Raw genomic sequence first — 17,001 nt, 5'->3', positions numbered from 1 at the left:
TCAATATTCTTGACAATTACACAGGATCTTGTCTCTCCTAGCTCACTCCTGTGGGATGATACAAAGTGTGAATAATGACTCAAATCTAAGTAACCGCAGCTTCCCTGGAGGCTCAGGAGTTTCAAGTAAGATGATGTTGACCTTGTCTGACCAACTTTCTAAAAATAAGTAGTACCTCATGTAAAACGGCACATCAGACAGTTAATGAGTAGGGAAAATAGATCCAGTGAAAGGCTGCATTGTAGTTAATATAAACAATACCACATAAATCCATTATTGCCTTGTCCAATTTGTCATGTTTTGACCTTAGTATTATAGGGTTTGGATGAAGAGCTGTTTTGAGATCTAGGTATGAGATGTGGGTGTAGGTACTACAAGAAAGTATTACTGAAGTGGAGAAGTATTATAGTTTACATTTACAGCTAAATATGGGCTATACTGTACTTTCAATTCAAATTTACAGTATCCAAGAAAATTGAACAGTGGCCAAATACTATATGTTTTTCATGCAGTATTCCCCTCAAACTTATAAAATAATTAATAAAAGGTATAAGTCCTTTAAGCCCAAGTCTCAACCATACAGTGGTGTTTTTACGTTGTCCTTCAGTTTGTCCAGGATTCTTGTTAAAGAATGTGTCATAAACAAATGATTGGATTTTATATAATATTTTTATATAATGATAAATGTAACCAGCAGATGAACTGATTCAATTTTGGAAGTTTTCCAAACAGGATCAACGCCAGACGGAGGTCAAACATATCAGAAATATTTTTTTCTATAGCTTTCACCCTGTTTCTCAAACAGATATATTACTTACACATTTATATACAGGAAGACAAGGCTGATCTTAAGGCTATGTATGATTTTTGCATTCAGTCCATCTGCCTCACTGTCCATCTGTGTATCTGTTCAAGATTCTCTTTATTTGAAGAGTCGTTCAATATTGTTAAGACTATGGAGTTATCATTCTAACCAGCAGATGAACTGATTAGATTTTGGAATTGATTCAGACAGGGTCAAGGTCACACTAATACTAAAAAAAGGTTTTTTTTCCTTCCTGTTTATTTTAGTATATTTTACGCTATAATGTAGTGTAAAAGTATTTAAGTATATTTTTAAGGGTATTTCTGGCAAAGACAAATCTGTGGGCACAAGGACTAGATTTGTGTTAGTGCCATTACTGTTGACTCTGACAGAATTGTGTTCTTCTTGACAATAAAAGAGGATTTATAAAAGTAATAGATAATTGCATGGGCTATGTAAACTCTGCATTAAATAAACTGATTAATACAATTAAATCCAAATTATTAAAAGCAACCACAACAATGTACTGCTATCAGTATTTTGAATGGTGCATGTTCTTTGTTGTGTGATAATACTACCTTGCTTTTTCTACATAAAATCTGATATTATGAGAAAATTAACTTGTATATTCAAATCTGCTTAATCTATCCAGGAAAACATTTTCCCTCAACATTTTCCCTATTAATGATTCTAATATTGCCAATATCATGCTGCAATTTTTATTTCATGCGAGTTTGCCTGCCATTTTGTAAAGTTTTACGATTAGTCAGTAATATAAGATGAGTTTAACGACACTACCAGCAGTTTAGAAACACTGTGCAGTTTTAATGGGAAACTACTTTATTACATACAGTAGCACAATGGCACACATTCATTTACACTGAGGACCATGAACTGGCATTTAAAATTGGCATGGTTTTGGAGATGGGAGGAAACCCACGGTGAGACCTTAACACGGTGATACTTCTAACAGACAGGAACCTGAGCTCAAGGATCAAACCATAAGTTTGACTGTTATTTTCATTCATTAAATTTATCTTCATCGACCATCCTTTACCATGGTCAGGGTTGTGATGGTCCAGTGCCTATTCTGTAAAAAAAATTGTGCATGAGTGGGAGTACTCCCTTGATTAGATGCCAGTCCATTGCACTGCACCATGCAACATTTTTTTTAGACCTATGGGCAATTTAGATTTGTCAGTTCAATTACCAGCATGTTTTTCATGGGATGGAACCAGACACCCCAGAGGTTTCATTGATACTGGGAGGACATGTGAACACAGACAGTAACCTGAGGTTCGGATCAAATCAGGAACGCTGCAGCTGTGAGCTGTAAAAAACTAACCACTTTGCCACCATGCTTTCATTGAGGTGGTATTATTATAGTTGTTGCTGCTCTACTTGTTATTACTGCTACATAAATATGTAAATCTATCATATTTAAGACTAATTGCCATTTTCCATCTGGTGAAATGTAACTGATAAATCTCTTTCTTTTTCAATGAGGTAATTACTTGTTTTTAAAAAGCACTGTCACATGAGTGCTAATCCAGTAAAATTACCTTATTACATGAGTGTAAATGTAAATGAATGTGTAAATTCTGTCTGCTTCAGGGGAAGTACAAACAGTCCATGAACTGCAGTTCTTGTTATATAATTCTGATGTTATTCATCTTTATACAAAGGCATAGTCTATGATTAAATCTGAATATAGTGATACTGTATAACTTAGTACAATTGTTATTTTAAATCTGACATTCCAGCCCATTGTACAGATGCAATCTCTTCACTGTGATGAAAAATCATGACAGATTGATTCAAATCTTATCAGTCAACATATGAGCTATTAAAATTGTTTCTCTCTGTAACACTTTAGTGGATTGATATGCAGAAAGCCAAGGATAGAATATTAGCATGCGTGGGAAATTGCATGTCTGTGCATTTCTCCGCCTCTGTGTCATTTCTCCAACACTCACGATTGTGCTGTGGAAAGGCTGTGGGAAGGTCTGAATCAGAGCAAGAGATAGAAAAGAAACATTATAGCTATCTTGGCTGGGCAGCAGTTTTCAGCAGAACCAGAATAGTTCTGTAAAGGCCTAAATGACCCCTAGCAAAACTGCTCTTAATTTTATGTCTATTTCAATGACTTACCCCCTGTGTTGTGACAGCTTCCCATATCGTCCCTATATAAGATAAATATTGATACCTAGGAAATCAAGAACTGAGATAAGTCAATATTACAGAGATAAAGAATAATTGTACCCTAAAAACCATAAAACAGAATAGAAACTGGCATTTAAAAATGTGTTAATCACCTCAGTCCCTCCTGTTATCTCTCTCTCTCTCTCTCTCTCTCTCTCTCTCTCTCTCTCTCTCTCTCTCTCTCTCTCTCTCTCTCTCTCTCTCTCTCTCCCTCCCTCCCTCTCTCTCTCTCTTTCTCTCTCTGTAGATGAGGCTGTACAAACTACTCCACTTTCCTCTCGTGCAGTGTTCCAGGGTGTAAAAAAAAGCCAAGATCAAGAACTCATAATGCCACAGAAAGGGGTGGAAATCCCAACAGATCTGCTCCCCATGCTTGAGAAGGACACTGACTCTGGACATGATGATGATGATGAAACACTGCCTATAAAAAAGATACTGCTTGGTCATAACAAAGCTTTGCATCCAACTTGGTCGCCAGAAGAAGCTCCTGAAGTCCCTATTACACTTTATACTAAAAATCCTACCACAATGACACAAGCTGCAAGTGAAAGCAAACCATCACTCACTTCATCAGTCAACACAACAATGGAGATGAAAGCAGAGCCAGATACACTCCATACTGGTAGGTGCCAACTATTAGAGCAGGTTATAATGAGGATATATTCAGGTGTTAAATTATGTAAGTAAAACAAATGCCTAGAAAAGTTTTGTTCTGTTTACCACTTATCAGTTTTATGCGCATGGTCAAATGTATTTAAATTGCCAGCAGATATTGTATATGTACTGTATATACAGTATGTATGGATGCATATATGTATGGATAGTGAAACACGTTACACATTAAAAAAACAAGGAAATCTGCCAGTTTGGATTTGGATTTACGGAATGAAGGTGTGATTGAAGTGTAGACTTTAATTCAAGGGGTTTAATAAACATATTGCATTTAGTAATCACAGTCATTTTTTACACATTCCCTCCAATTTCACAGACTCAAAAATAATTCAAGAACGTATTAGCAAGGATTTGCAAATTCTGATGCAAATCCTTTGCAGTCAGTGACTATTTTGGAAAAGCAGACCAAGACAATTTATTTAATTAATTTACATTCTTTAGTATTCCCGCTGACTAGTATTCAGTATTTCCCCATAGATAGACCTTGGCATTGCTGTGTATACCTGTTTTATATGCTACATTTTTAACAAGACCTCACCCCTTTTAAAGGCAGAAAATTTGATATAATTTATATCACTGTTTCATATATAAGACTGGGGTTTTGCAGATTATTGGTGAATAATGATATTATTTGTATTAAGCAAATCTAAAATGGTTATTCAGGAGGCTTTCAGTGATTTCATATACTGTAGATCATAATTCAATTTGCATAATTTTCTTTTGTCTTTATTTATTTTTCTGTATTCTTATTTGAATGCTGTATTATTAAGACTCCTGTAATATTTGTTTGTATGTTAATTTACAATATCTTCTTTGTTTTCTCAGCTGCATCAAGCTGTATGTTCAATTTCTCAGACCCCGAGGGCTACATCGATTCCTCAGACGATTTGCCGATTCCAGATGGCGCTTTCCTGCAGTGCACTTACACAGTGACTGTGTATACAGGTTATGGGGTGGAACTGCAGGCATGCTTAAAAAATCTCCTGATCTACTTTTTTATTTATGTGTACAGTATAATGTTGAGCTTCCAGCTGGAGGTCTCTTCCTTTGAAAAACTAATTCTAATGTATGGTGAAAACTAGCTGGTCATGAGAATTGTTCTTTAGGGAAACATGTTGAAAGGTCTGATTTAATCGTCTTTAAATGGGTTGTAGTAAACGTTTAACCAAATTTTATGTCCAGATACAAGATGAAGAACTATGTCAGCTCTATAGCCAAATCTGATATTTAAAGATATTTTCTATTGCAGACTAGCAAGAATTAGCCTTGTTGTTTCTTGGCTTTATGAGGTTAAAGTAGTGAAATTGGGTAGAATATTACTGCAAGTGGTCAATTTTGGTAATGCAGGCCTCAAATTCCGGTTCATGCATCCATTCTGCATTTCCTCAATAAACACTGCCACACAAAAAGATGTTAATGATAACTGCCCACGTCACCTGCCAAATTACTATAATCCCAGTCTCTCACACCACAACATAAACTTTAATTAAACTTTAATCTTTCGGGGATTGTATGCATGTTTGTTGGCCTCCTACGTTTGACATTTAAATATCAGTCTGTGTGTTGTGTACATACAGAAGGCTGGATTGCAACACAACACCAGCAACTAGATAATACAATATTGGATTATTATAGATCGATGGTTAATCATGACCCTTTGTTTCAGTGTAAATGAAGATGTTTACTAACTTTGTATAGAATGTTTTAAATATTATAATTGTATAAAATAAATATTATTAATAATTAATTATGATTAATAAACAAATAATTATTCCCAAATTAAAATGAATTATAACATGCTGAATGTGAAATTAATACAGAACACTACAGAGTATTTTTTTGTCATCATAGGTCAAAAGTGTTAACCTATCAGACGGTGAGCAACTGTCAATCAGGGCGGTCGAAAGGGATGGCACTTTGTTGGTACTCGCCAATCAGACGTTGCTGGTGGAAGGTCAGGTGATTCGTAGCTCAACCAATACTATGTCTGTATTTTACCGCTCTTCACCTGAGGGTAGCATGGGCACGTTCCAGCTACATTACCAATGTGAGTAAAATTAAATGTGCTGAACAGCTTTTCAATTTTTATTATCTCCTCTTGCCTTATTTACCAATTAGTTTCATTTGCTTTTGTACGTATGTGCGAGATCATCATCTGAGCAATTTATCCATTGTATGTCAGTGCAACAATTAGTTTTAATAAATATCTTACCAATACACTTTTTTAATCAAATCTTTGTCATATTTACTTACGATGTGTTGAAATTGTGCTGGAAAGTGCATGTAGATTAACACTAAGACAAAGGGATAAAACCCCTGTATAATCTTTTTTAAAAACTATTTTAAATACCAAACACTATATACTGTATTTGAAGTTCTTCCTCTCAATTTTTGAGGTTTAGTGTCCTTTTTCTTAAATATGGTGTATTTAACTCTTTCCTGTGTAGTGTTCCATCTGAGCTGCCCTTTGCCACGACGGCCTCACTTTGGGGAGGTGTCCACTTTGGATTTGCGCCCAGGAGGTACAGCACATTTCTCATGCCACATGGGATACCATCTGCAGGGTGCAAGGGTACTGACCTGCCTCAATGCATCTCTGCCTGCCTGGAGCCAACATGAACCCAGCTGTAAAGGTGAGAAAGAGCCCAAAAGCCATACTCAGGTGGAAATGTTGTTTTTTTAAATCCTTAATAACAAGTGCTTTTATTTGTCTAGTGGTACGGGGGTGGGGGGTGGGGAGTGTTGGGGGTGTAGAACGTTACTACTACTGTTGTTGTTCTTCTTCTGCTTTTGGCTGCTTCCTGTTCAGGGTTGCCACAGCAGGTCATCTGGTCTTATCATATTTGATTTTAGCACTTTAGGGCTTGGGACCAGCACTGAGATTTAACTCTTCAGTGGCTGGGTTAACTGCCCGAGTATCGAACACAGGCCGAACACAGATGAGAACAAACTACTGCTACTGCTCATAAACGTCTACTTCTACTAATTATAATTATTATTTTTATCCCCAATAAGTGAGCTAGAGGTGACAGTGCCAAGGAAAATCTCCCATAGAACACAACTGACTGCAAACTGCTCTTAGCAACTGAATTGACAAGGCTGTCAAAGAAGAATATACACAGTTACCTTTATGGTTTCCATGTGGTAATATCCACAGTAATCTCGTGGTGATCCTTAGGCTGTCCATATGGTGCTATCCTCAGCAGCAGTGAGTGATTTCCAGGTGGTGAAATCTCCAAAAGAAGAGAGAGATTTTTAAAAGGGAAACTGTGAGGACAACGTATTAGGTATGAAGCAGCCAAAAGAAAAAATATAAAGAAGCTTATAAAGAAAAAAACAGTGGGCCTAAAACAAAACCTTGTTGGATACCAAACTTTGCCTTGATCCATAGAGAACTCACGATTACAGCAGGGTCCAAAGATTTGAGATCACAATAAAACTCTGGGATTAAAATAAACAGATTTTCCATTTTTCTATTTTTAAAGCAAAGAGAGCACATTTTCAATATCCTTAATATATAATATCTAAGATTATACACTGTTTCTTAGTCACTATTACTGGACCTATATTTGGGGGTCCCAAAGTAAGTAACCAAATATAAATCTTTAAAACTATAAAACTCTTCAGAGATGGAAAAGAGGCTCTAAACTTCTCTAGTATCTACGTGCACTCTTCTCCATCAGTTAGCTAGAAAGAAGGTACATAACTAATATACAATTTCCACAAATTTAAAACTACTACTAATTACAGAGGAAGACTGACAAAATTTTCATACTTATACACTGATCAAGCTAAATGCTTGCCGTAATGTAAACATACCTTTAGTCGGGGCCTTGTGGATTTAAGGAAGATCTGACAATGAAGAACAAATGCGTTCTTCAATAAACTAAAAAAAATGGGTGCAAAATTATTGATTAAAAAAAGGAAATAAAGGTAATAGAGAGAGAGAAAGAGAGAAAGGAATGTGATGCTTTGGAGAAAGATGGCATCTGCAGTGCTTCAGAAAGAGATGGCATCTCTGATCCTTCAGTGAGAGATGGCATCTGTGATACTTCAAAAGGGGAGAGAAAGAAACAGAGCAATGCTATATTGGGAGAGACAAAGTGCTTGTAATACAGATGCTGGAAATGTGTTTCTACATTTCAGTCGTAGGTAGCAGTACTGTCAAATGTAATAATATAGTTATTGTTGTCACCTCAAGAAGCAATAGATTTCATACAGTATTGGCTGGCATGTTAATGTAACCAATATCCATTGTAACTACATGCTCCATTCCCTTTTTGAGTTAAGTGATTTGACATTGTTAGGGCTCTGTTGTGCCTTTTGACAGTAAGAAAGGTCTGATGCATACCCATGGATACCTGATGCATCACCATGGATGGTCCATAGGTGTAATGATGAGTCGTAAGACTGAGGATCCATTTGCAGCTTTAATATATAATCTCGGAAACAACAGGCAGAGTTCAGTACCGGTAAACACGACAGTGTAGGTAAGGCAAAAACGTAGTCAGAACAACAGGCAAAAGGTCAGGGCAGGCAGAAATCAGTCGTGAGGCAAAATACAGAAACAGATCAAAAACCAGAAACAGGAATAATCAGACAACGCTCAGAATGATAGCCATAGCAAATCAAGACTTCGCAATGGGATCAAGTTCGTTTGCTTATTTAAGTGCGCCAGCTGATAGAGAACAGCTGGTGCACTGATTAGGCTGAGCGGGGTGTAGTGGGAAGTGTAGTCCGGGAGCGCTTAGTACTCCGGAGACGATTCTCTCCGTTGTGGGTGCGGAGGTGAGGCAGGTGTGCTGATCATGACAATAGGCAGTTGAATCAGGAACGAAAAATTAATATCACACCATTTTGCATGTTGTTTGACAATATCCATTTCAGATTGTATTATTTAATTTTCAATATATCAATATACTTACAGTAATATGCTTTAAAAAATAACACGTTAGAATAGTTGGGCTTCAGGTGACTTTGCAGGGCTTTAAGGTGAGAGTTAAGCTGAGCTATAATGGCCTATATCCATCCACTGTAGCTGTTGTCCATTTTCTGTGTAGTTTTTTCTTGTGTTTTGCATTAATAAAGGTGCAGTGTGGAATTCAGATGCTAAATAGACAATAGCTAATAATTTTAGTACATTCCAGTATGCACTACAAGGCATGCTCACTGTCTTTATAGTTTTGAGCCTTGCACTAACTTTGGAAGTATCAAGTACCATTTTCACAGAGGACCAGTTTAGTACATTGAAAAAACACAAATCTGACCTCATTGCTTATGTCTGAAAATGAGCTTACTACAAAATTCAAGGACGAACAGCAGGATGCTTTACTGCAAAGATTAATTCCCCTGCTAAATTTATTCACCTGTACTGAGACAGGTAGAGCAAGAACCAGACGTCCAGATATGTTGAGATTTTGCATTTATGTGTGCATATACAGTACCTATAAGGACAAATGTGGTATCTATAGGTTGATTGTGGTTTAGGCTATTTACCTTTGTTGGTTTAACGTGATTAAGGATGGCAGTCATACTATACCCGATTAACTGATTTGCAGGTGCACTCATTGCGATTCAATCCTCGATGTTGCTGTCATAGGCCTGGCATCTATTTATTTTATACAGCTTTGCACAACCAAATCATTTTGCACAACCAAATTGGGTTTAGTTGGTTCTATTTTTATATCCACTTGTTACACAATATAATTCTGTATTAAAGTGTGTCTAAATGTAAATTATGTGTTCAAATAATCATGAAAAAATGATTACCCACATTTTGACATACAGTATATATCTACGATCGATATGTGCAAGCCCTGTCAGCCTTGGCATTGGATCTAGTATTAGGTTTGATAGTGCACTGTAAAACATACAAAGACAAGAAAGCACCTGAAAGACAATTCAGTCAGATTTCACAATATACAGTCTAGACAACACAATGCACACGGTGCTTCATTACTGCAGTTTAAATGAGTCTGATTTTGCATGTTTTTCATAAATATTATTGTTTACTTCACTTCTGATGTTTTGTTTAGCTTATGATAAATGTGTAAAAATCATACTATTATGAGGTGGAGTAAAAAAAATCAAAGCCTTTGCCTTTATCTTGTTAATGGTGAGAGAATATCACAGTGGCTGTGATGCAGTAAATGGGCATTTGTGATAGAATAGAGATTGAATGATTCAGAGAGAGAGAGAAAAGAGGGGCTTTCAGGAATGGCTGGCAAGCTTTAAGAGCCAGAGGAGCTGAGTTTAGACAAAGGATTGATATGTTTGGAAAAAGTGGGCTTTGAGATGAAGACATTTTGAAAGGAACATATTTCTGAATTCAATCAAAGACAGTCAACATGGAGTAGCAGGATTGGGAGGGAGAATGTGACTAGAGAAAGCCTGTAAACCTAGAGAAATCATATGCTGTGTACTGCCACGGAGGACACATAAGTATTCTGTGAAAAAGCTGCTAAATCCTGAATACAAATGTTGCAAGGTTTAATGCATTTTTCTCTTCTTATTAAATCTTAGTTGACATTTCAAATAAAATCAATATTCTGAAAACATACTTCACCCTGCCAAAATAGCAGTACTATTAACATGGCTGTTGCCGACACAATGGGCATGACAGTGTGGTGATATTATATTGCTGATACGCGTTGATAGCTGCCTAGTGTTATGTAAAATTAATTTTATCAATGAAGTGTAAATACAACTAAATATTTAAAGGTATTTTGCAAGTTTAAGATTCAAGGGTGAACTACATGTCCTTTGTACTTTATATCTTTGTAGTTAAATCTGTACTTTATGCTAAGTGAAATGCATTAGCAAAGAATAAAAGGATATGCTGTGGTTGAGTTTTAAATGTGAAGGTTAACAGGCAATTAAACCAAGATGTACAATTATTGTGATGATCTGAGCATGCATACTACAAAGTCCTATCCAGGTTTGGTTTTCTTAATATTTACAATATTGAGCATATCATTTCTATTGTCATGAAACTTCCATGTTGCTCAGAATACAGCACCAAGAGCAGAAAAGAGCTCACTCATTTCACCAAAGATTAAAAAATTGAAAAAAGAAGCGTGGAGAGACCTTATAAGCTTCTGTATCATATTCTGAGGTGCAATTTTATGTTAGTTTTTACAGATTTGAGAAAGAAAAGTACATCTTAGGGAGTTTTATGAGTAAAAGACTACAAAAATACACAAATATAAACACAAATCCAAAAACTATACAAGAGGACACAAATATACAAGATAGAACACAGAGAAAGGAATCATAACTGGGTTATAAGAGGTAAGGGCTCATAAAAAAATGACAGGTACTGTATATAGGGAAGGTAATAAGAGACAAATAAGGAACATGTGTGCAGAAGCAGGAACAGTATAAGGATTAGGGCAGGACAAACATGCGTGAGAAAGCCCTCTGGTGTTCTGGCACGTAATTGTCCAAACCCCAAGCCATCTATGACAGTACATAAATATTTTCCTGTCCAGCTCTCTGTGGAGGTACAGTAAAAAACGGCACTGTGGGCAGAGTGCTCTCACCATCACCTCATGTGAACCCAAACAGCACCCTTGACCACAGCTGCTCTTGGTCTCTAGAGGCTCCAAGTGGTCAGCGACTCCATCTGCACTTAGAGAGGATGGTCCTGGGACCGGCAGAGCGGTAAGTGTGTGGGGTCTATGTTCCTGTTTACATACATATAATATAAACAAGTTTTGATGTGTTGTCGCATCATTTTTAAATAGATGCCAGCAGAATGAGTGGCTATTTTCAAACATTCACCAATGCTGTCAGGGGAGCGTGGATAAAAACAGACCTAAATGCAGGATAGCATAAACATAAACAGGTTTAATAAATAAAACACAAAAACAGGACCAGAGACTAGACACAAGACAACAACAGGCATGACAAATAACGACAAATAATGATGAGGATTCCGCAATGAAATAGGCAACGCGGCATGGCTAAATACTCATAACAATTAACACATAAGGAACAGGTGTGCAGAGACGGGGAGGAATGAACAATGGCGGGGCAGACACGTGACACAGAACATAAACAAAAGCACATGGCCAAAAGTCCGTGCTGGATCCTGACAGTATCTATATATATGCTCCCACAATAAGCCGGTCCAAGCTAGAAGCTATCCAGCTGGGTCTGCGTTTAGTGGAATTCTTTCTGTCAGGGGAGCGGGGATAAAAACAGACCCAAATTCAGGATAGCATAAAAATAAACAAATGCAAATTGTCTCCAACTCTTCCAAATTAGATGGAGAATGTTTTTAGAATATTGTAGATTTTGTCCTGTACATACAATAGAGCAAGATTTTCATGCTAGACACAGAACAATTTGCTTGTATATGGTTTTATACTCTTTACCCCTGATGGCAACAAGATTTCCAGTTCCTCCTGCTGAAAAGCAACCCTAAAGAGGTTCTTCTTTTAGATATCCGCTTTCTTCAGTAATTGTGAGGTCACTGAAATCATGTATTTAATTTGAGAATCAGTTCAAGAGGAACAAAAATATGCTACAACACAACAAACTAAGAAATAATCTCCAGAGTAAATAGTATATGGAGGCACTGTGAGCTTTTGAATCTTACCCCTCATTTTTATGTGAACAGGCTTGTTTTGTGGAGTGGTCTGGATGCAGGCTCTGTAGTACTGTTTGACTCCGATCGAGGGGTTCCTCTCCCATTTGAGGGAGTCATCAGCGAGGGCCCAGCAGTCAGAATCCAGTTTATAAGAGACAAGCCAAGCAACCAGAACACTGGTTTCAGTATCCATTATGAGGGTCAGTTCCTCTTAAAAATGCATATAAAATATAAATGAAGTTTTGTTATTTAGAAAGCTAATTATTTTAAAACAGACATGTTTGCAGAATTACACATAAACTCCTCACAATGCCATTCACACCATGCATTTGTTATTCCATCCAAGCATTTGAGAAGGGCCACTGCTATGAGCCATACATCCAGAATGGAAACTTTAGCACTACAGACCCAACCTACGGTGTGGGAGCCATAATACAGTTTTCCTGTGAACCTGGCCATTCTTTGGAGCAAGGCCCTCCTGTCATTGAGTGCATCAACACACGAGACCCCTACTGGAATGACACAGAGCCTCTCTGTAAAGGTATAAGTATGCAAAGAAAGCATTGTATTAATTTACTGATTCTTCCTAGGAATATTTGCTTATTATTATTTGCTTTCTATTTCCAAAGATTTGGGCACATTATCTCCTTAGGTTTGCAGATCTTGGCTACATCTGAGCCCTATTAATTATCATGATAAATAATCTGATTAAAATAATCTGTGTTTATGTCAGGTTTGGTTTATGGTTTATTGTTTTCCTCAAAATACAATTTAAGATTGTAAATAGGATGTTAGATTATTCTGGTGCAGGTTTTTAGGAAGGGTTTCAGGTTCAACCACAAGAGTGAGGTAAATAATGAGGATATAATAACAAACTTGCACACATTGGGGTTCAGACCTTAGACGTAATTACACACTATTGCACACTATTGCACATGCCAATGTAACTAGAATGTGTCATGCTCTTTAAAAAAACCCTAATTACAAATGGTGGTTTTTAAAAACTTCTTATGATTATGCACATATACTCAGTTAGTTATCTCTGTATTATAATCTCTTATTATACAGTACAGTACCAATTTCAGTGTGTCTATCCCCTTTTTTATTCTTCTTGCCTTGTAGATATCTGGTCTTTTTCAAGCTACTGTATCTCTGTAACAGTTTGTGACTATGCAATGTTCAGCATCAACAGTATTCACAAGTGTATCCTATTTAGCCTTTACCATGAAGTTCACATTTACTGCTTACAGGATGAAAACAGATGACTCAGATTAGACTAAAAAACAGATGAGCACATCGAGATAACATTTGAATTCCAATGTAAAAATGAAGAGCGTACTGTAAAAGAATGTGCGTCCTAACTAACAGGATGGATTGTGCAGGTTTCCCTGGGGTTAATAACTGCTTTTGACTCACTTCACAGACTTTACTGTAACAAACTATATGCAAGCTTTGTGTAAGCCCAGGTGAGGTTATTAACATTGCATTGAGCAGGGCACATGAAAGCAGTTTACTAATAAGTTTACTGATTGCAGTAGAATATAATCAATCAGTCCATGGCTGTCAATCACCAGGACAGTGGTTGGCCATCAAGAGATGCCCCATTGCTGATGTGGCTTCTGATGACGGAAGCTCCAGGAATAAATTTAATTATTATATTTTCTGACATTTCTATTTACATACTAAGTAATTGGCATAAACTGAAGTGATGCACCTTGATATACTGTACTTAAGTGTTGAAGTTACAACATCAACACCATTTGGCCTATGATGGTCACTGGCATAAGGATAGTGTTATACATTTACTATAGGTTTGGTAAAGGCAAGCCCAGTTTTAATGTTTTTGTGTTAAAATTAGAACAATTTGTTTTGAAACTAGTGATTGTAATATTATGAATATTATGAGGGTAAACTTCAGGAGTGGATTTTATTAATACAGTTAAATAGTTTTTTAAATACTTGCCATTTGTTTTTCATATTTAGACAATGGAATTTGTTTTAAGCTTTATCATATTTTATTTGACAGCAAACATAAAATCTGCTTCTTCAGTCTGATCTTCTGAAACTTAAAGGAACTTAAACTTAACTCAAACATAAAGGCTTATGTTTATGTTTAAAGTCATTGGTCTATATAGACAACTCTACGCAAGAAAAATCTGCGAACCTTTAAAGTAGGAACTATATGGAAATGTTTTTAGGAATCAAGGCCGACTGGCCAAATTAGCTTATGTACATGTCTAACCTGACCTGCAATTTTCAGTTACCTCTGAATATAAACCAAAATTTATACAGTATATATATACTGTAAAGATATAACTACAGTTGCTTTTTTGCACAGCTGCTTGTTTGGCCTTAATTTTTGTTGTGATCTGTTACCACCTTCAAACTTACTCCAACAGGAAACTCATGAGTTGTTAATTTGGTGTGTTACATGCACAGCGTTATGTGGCGGAGATCTGTCTGGACCCAGTGGCTTGATCTTGTCCCCAAACTGGCCTGACTGGTATGGTGAAGGTGAGGACTGCAGCTGGAGGATTCATGTTGGTGAGGAAAAGCGTATCCTGCTGGATGTGCAGCTGTGGGTTCATTTTCCATTACTTTAAAACATCAACCTTAATACACATACATTTTCCGGTACAGTTAATAGTTTTAGCTCTCTAAGTAGGCTCTACATTAGGGAAGTACTTTTAGGGATCTGTTAAATGTCATAAATCTGTTGCACCATGTAACCTTTGAAAGTCTATCTCTCTAAAGTCTGAACCTTAGTAACAGCGATATGCTGACTATTCTGGATGGTGATGAGGTCACCGCACACATCATGGGCCAATATGTGGGAGGAAACAGTCCATTCAAGCTTACTTCCTCTACTCCTGATCTTACCATCACCTTTCATTCTGATCCAGCTGGACTGGTCTTTGGCAAGGGAGAGGGATTCATCATCAACTATATAGGTAAGAGGTCTAATATTTTCTATTCCCTATCCTGGGCCTGGAGTAATTTTAAGTGTGCAATTTTTGTGATTTTTTTTTTCATCTTGCAGAGCTGATACATTAAACAGCTAAATAGATAGAAGCATTTATTTGTTATGTTACAGCACAGTGAAATTCTTACTTAGCATATCCTATCTTTGGAGGTTGGGGTCAGAGTTTATGGTCAGCCTTGATACAGCATCCCTGGAGCTGAGAGTGTTAAGGGCCCTGCTGCAGTGATCACAGATTCTTAATGTGTGTTTATGAATGAGGAAAATATGTGCAGAGCAAGTTTACTAATGGGACCAGATTGTTTTAGAGACTGTTTTACAGCACAAATCTAAATGAATTAAAGAATATATTAGATAAGATTCACACAATGCTTTCTATAGCCTTTCTATGTTATGTTTATCTTTAGTTAATCCTGTTTAAATTGGTAAAAATGTTTGTAGATATCCCATTATCAGCAACCTCGGCATTTTGAATCGTATATAAACAGTTTGTAATTATTTATGTTAAGTTAGGAGGTAGCACTTTGTAACAGGATCCAAGTTGTCTTGCAGATGTTCTCGAACAATAAAATGTAATTATTAAATAGCTACAATGTAGATAGGACATTATTAGTTTATGAATTCATATAATATCTGGCAAAGTGCTATGATATAAATGATATAAAAACCTAGACTGTGCTGTTATTCTAAAACAATCAGCCTTGACTTGATAAGAATGACACTGCTTCATGCTGGGCTGCATCATAAAACCACAGTGTTATAATGGGGAAACACCTGCCCATGACCCAAATGAAAAACCCAGATACTGTTCCTCCACCCATCCAGTGTCGAACCTCTCCATGTTTGCAGGCAATATAGTATACATTTCACTGTGATATACTGTGGTTACACCAACTTGTCAAATAGTGGTGCTGGATTTAATACTTCTCCTCACTCAAGCCAACGTTATGCAAGAAAATAGGCCTACGTACAAGGTCAGAATGACACATAACTCTTTTATGCATATTCTACCCTGTTTGCATACTGTAATAGACTGATTGATGCAGTGATGCTTGCAATTTCAACATTCACTGCCCATGTGTAATTCAATGTGAAAGTTAACATGATCCTACTTGCACATTTTCCCTATCACTTGCTGAAGGTATGCTTTAAGCAGTCATTTGGGCATAAATCTGAACAGTAGCCTCAAGGGGAAGGGATGATCACTCCTGGATTCAGGCCTCCTTGACTCTCCATTCCTCTCTCTTTGTCAGTGACTCCCAAGAGCATGTCTGTAGACACGGCCATTGCTTCACTCAATGGGAGTGAATCAGTCATAATTCTGCTGATATCCAAAAAACACGGCCTAACTGTATCAAAATTACAACATGGAAAAGTTGGGAATCCCGCTGTTTACCCACAGTGAGAAGATCAGGGAAGGAATAGCATGCTACAGGAGGAAGATGGAGGATCAGCTGCAGCAGAACAACCTCAGTGGTGTGTGGAAGGGGCACAAAACCATCACTGGTCATAAGGAGCCCAGCTCTCAGGCTGAGGGTGAACAGAAGTGGGTGCATGATCTAAATCTATTCTTTAACAGATTTGATCAGATAACCTTCCCATGCCCCATCCAGTCCCCTCTGCTGCAACCCCCCTTCTCTGCTTCCACAGCAAGCTGTTCCAGCCCCACCTTTACCTCAAGAACGCACCTACCCCCCCAACCCCCGCCAATTCCATCCAGCCCCACTCCAACCAATACACTGCCCCTTA

The 17,001-nt window shown here is 37.1% G+C and overlaps 1 protein-coding gene across 1 annotated transcript in view; it reads left to right on the top strand.

Annotated features, from left to right (window-relative positions):
• The window catches only part of LOC113638436 (seizure 6-like protein), a 47,169-nt gene that overhangs the window by 20,248 nt on the left and 9,920 nt on the right, over positions 1-17,001 (top strand). The window contains exons 2-10 of the mRNA XM_027139628.2: positions 3,255-3,629; positions 4,505-4,644; positions 5,531-5,726; positions 6,127-6,312; positions 11,170-11,341; positions 12,303-12,472; positions 12,619-12,813; positions 14,712-14,850; positions 15,027-15,223. Of these exons, the coding sequence (XP_026995429.2) occupies positions 3,255-3,629; positions 4,505-4,644; positions 5,531-5,726; positions 6,127-6,312; positions 11,170-11,341; positions 12,303-12,472; positions 12,619-12,813; positions 14,712-14,850; positions 15,027-15,223 (1,770 nt within the window). The remainder of the gene's footprint in view (positions 1-3,254; positions 3,630-4,504; positions 4,645-5,530; positions 5,727-6,126; positions 6,313-11,169; positions 11,342-12,302; positions 12,473-12,618; positions 12,814-14,711; positions 14,851-15,026; positions 15,224-17,001) is intronic.

Source organism: Tachysurus fulvidraco, chromosome 20 (genome assembly GCF_022655615.1).
Source record: "Tachysurus fulvidraco isolate hzauxx_2018 chromosome 20, HZAU_PFXX_2.0, whole genome shotgun sequence".
NCBI lineage: Eukaryota > Metazoa > Chordata > Actinopteri > Siluriformes > Bagridae > Tachysurus > Tachysurus fulvidraco.
This window is presented reverse-complemented; position numbering and strand designations above follow the sequence as displayed.